This window comes from Anser cygnoides, chromosome Z (genome assembly GCF_040182565.1).
Source record: "Anser cygnoides isolate HZ-2024a breed goose chromosome Z, Taihu_goose_T2T_genome, whole genome shotgun sequence".
Lineage (NCBI taxonomy): Eukaryota > Metazoa > Chordata > Aves > Anseriformes > Anatidae > Anser > Anser cygnoides.
This window is the reverse complement of record NC_089912.1, coordinates 80,888,800-80,891,274: the sequence shown is the minus strand read 5'-3', so window position 1 is coordinate 80,891,274 and position 2,475 is coordinate 80,888,800. Positions and strand designations below refer to the sequence as shown.

The 2,475-nt window shown below is 44.0% G+C and overlaps 1 protein-coding gene across 1 annotated transcript; it reads left to right on the top strand.

Annotated features, from left to right (window-relative positions):
- Positions 1-568: 568 nt before the first annotated feature.
- Positions 569-2,475, top strand: TMEM174 (transmembrane protein 174). Its single transcript, XM_013192091.3, has 2 exons — positions 569-1,257; positions 2,238-2,475. The coding sequence occupies exons 1-2, from the start codon at positions 626-628 to the stop codon at positions 2,338-2,340; spliced, it is 735 nt and encodes a 244-aa protein (XP_013047545.3). The 5' UTR covers positions 569-625; the 3' UTR covers positions 2,341-2,475.

The window sequence follows — 2,475 nt, the reverse complement described above, 5'->3', positions numbered from 1 at the left end:
CTTACCCTCCCACTACTCCCTCTTGGCACGCCATCAGAAAGCTTTCTTTGATATTTGTGTAAACCACAGAAGGTCTGGCCTGCAGATCCAGCTGCAGCAGGGGTCTGGACGCGTCTACAAAGGTCACTGACAGCGGTGGCCGTGTATTTCCCTGCAGACCCGGGTCACTGGAGTGGTGGCCCAAGGCGAGGGAGCGAGTCCTCGCAGTGCTGTTGGCCGAATGTGTGCTGTCCATATGTTGGATGCATCAGCTGGTGGGGGGGGCGAGAGAAGCCGTGGGGACCTCAGCTTCCTTTCTCTCCCATCTGGCATGGGCACAGTGAGGAAGGATCAGTGGGTGCCAAATTAAAGAAGGGGATAAACAAAGGGATTAGTAGCCACGCAAGGGTGAAGCTGTTTCGGAAGCAATGGTGGTAATTCAAGAAGTCTTTAGTGGTCACTTCAGGCTTCAGTTCTCAGACCTTTATTCTTCTAAGCAAAGTTTATTCCTTCACATGATGGACTCTGTTAACCATACACGCACAATGTTCTTGTATAATTAACCCGAGCCTTCGACTTTAAATGCTCTGCAAAGTCCTTTACAAACCCCCTTTCTCTTGAGAAAGGAGATACGTGATATTTGGTAATGGAGCAGAACAATAGCAATGTAGAAGATTTCTCCTTGAACGTGTTTTCTGTCGCTCCTTACCAGACAAACAGGTCTGATGTCCTGGTGTCAGACGGAGACAAAGCTGGTGCCACTTTGCTTTTCTCAGGTGTGTTTTTGGGACTGGTGGGGATCACTTTCACCGTGATGGGATGGATAAAATATGATGGCATTACTCACCTGGAGTGGACCCAGTTACTAGGGCCTATTCTGCTGTCTGTCGGCGTGACTTTTATCCTGATTGCTGTCTGCAAGTTTAACATGCTTACGTGCAAGCCCTGCAAAGAAAGAGAGGAAAACACATCAGACATCGACCAGGCCACAGGCGGACAGTCCTTCGTGTTCACCGGGATTAACCAGCCCATAACTTTTCATGGTGCTACCGTGGTGCAGTACATCCCCCCGCCTTACCCATCGCAGGAAGGCATCGCTGTGAATCCAGGATACCTGCACCCCGTGCTCGGCTGCTGTGGTGCTGCTCCCTCCGGTGCCTCCCCAATCCCCAGCCCAGGCTCTGCTCACTTCTGCCCAGCCTACCCTCTGGACAACCCAGCTTTTACTGGAGACGAGAGCTACACCAGTTTTCTTGCAGAGAATACAAGGAACCAAAGGTATGTCTTCTGAATTTTCCTGGTACGGTTGAACAGAGATTTCTGAGAATTAAAGTGCTGAGTATGATTTCAAAGGAAAGAAAAGCTACTCCAGTGTGTTGTCCTTCAGACTTTTTTTTTTTTTTAATTTCCCCTTGGTTAGAAATATTTGTTGAGTAAATGTCATAGAGACTTTTTTTTTTTTTTTCTGGAAAACACTATTTTCAAATAGAATTCACTTATGAATCCTTTTAATTTTTAATCTACTGAATCTCTTGTTATTTTCAAAGATATTAGTACATATGCTCCTGTACATGTGCTTTTTTGTTTCTATGTGTATTTTTAATGCTGATTTACTGCCTTCAGAAGATTGTTATTCTATGTCCACTCAAACAGAATCACAATACAAGAGTGAATGCACAAACAGCATTTTCACAACTATGAAAGAGTCAGTTCAGTACCAGATGTTCTCCCTGCTCATTGCGGCTGGTCACAGTACACTCAGCCACTCTAGCAATCTTCCAACCTTTATTCTTTTCCTACTTTTGAGGTACAAACAAGATCACAGGTATTACAGAGCAGTGGGAAACTACTTTAATCAGACATAAAATAATTATATACAGACTGTTAAGGGAAAGTATTCTAATTACAGGATTTACTCAGAATTATACCCTGCCTAGAAATTAAGTCATTCAGTTCCTTTATCAAAGTCTATTTGCAAAACTGCTGACTGGCCCATCATTCTCAGCACCACGTGCAACAGGCAGAGAAAACATGAAAACAAAGGTCACCTCTTGACATTTTTACACTCCACAAATAATACAGCAAATAGCTGAATTACAGTAAAACTTCATCTTGTAGCGTTTTCTCAAGCAAAACTCCCACTGAAGTCAAGAAGTACTTTGTCCAGATAAGGCTGACAGGACACTGAATTGAGGTTACTTGTATGCTTTTGTGTTTGCTAAATACTTTTTTGTGCCTCATCTTCTTCCAATTTTCAGGTCCGAGGACAGTGCTGGTGAGCCAGAAGAACTGCTGGAAGACTACACCTGTGAAGACTTGTCACCTCCTCGTTACGAGGAAATTTACCCACTGTCTTCGTAAAGTAACCATGGACAACTGCACTTCCAAGAGACGTCAGATTTGTAATCCCCAAGAATCTTTTCTTTAGCACTTGCATGATAAGCAAGTGTAAGCAAAATCTCGGTACTGAGCTGTGGTTCAGTATTGCTGAAGGTA

Bases quoted from the DNA above. Each gene is read 5' to 3' on its own strand.
- TMEM174 (XM_013192091.3), top strand. From the start codon at position 626: ATGGAGCAGAACAATAGCAATGTAGAAGATTTCTCCTTGAACGTGTTT. The intron at 1,258-2,237 runs GTATGTCTTCTG...TCCAATTTTCAG, and splicing joins GAGAATACAAGGAACCAAAG to GTCCGAGGACAGTGCTGGTG.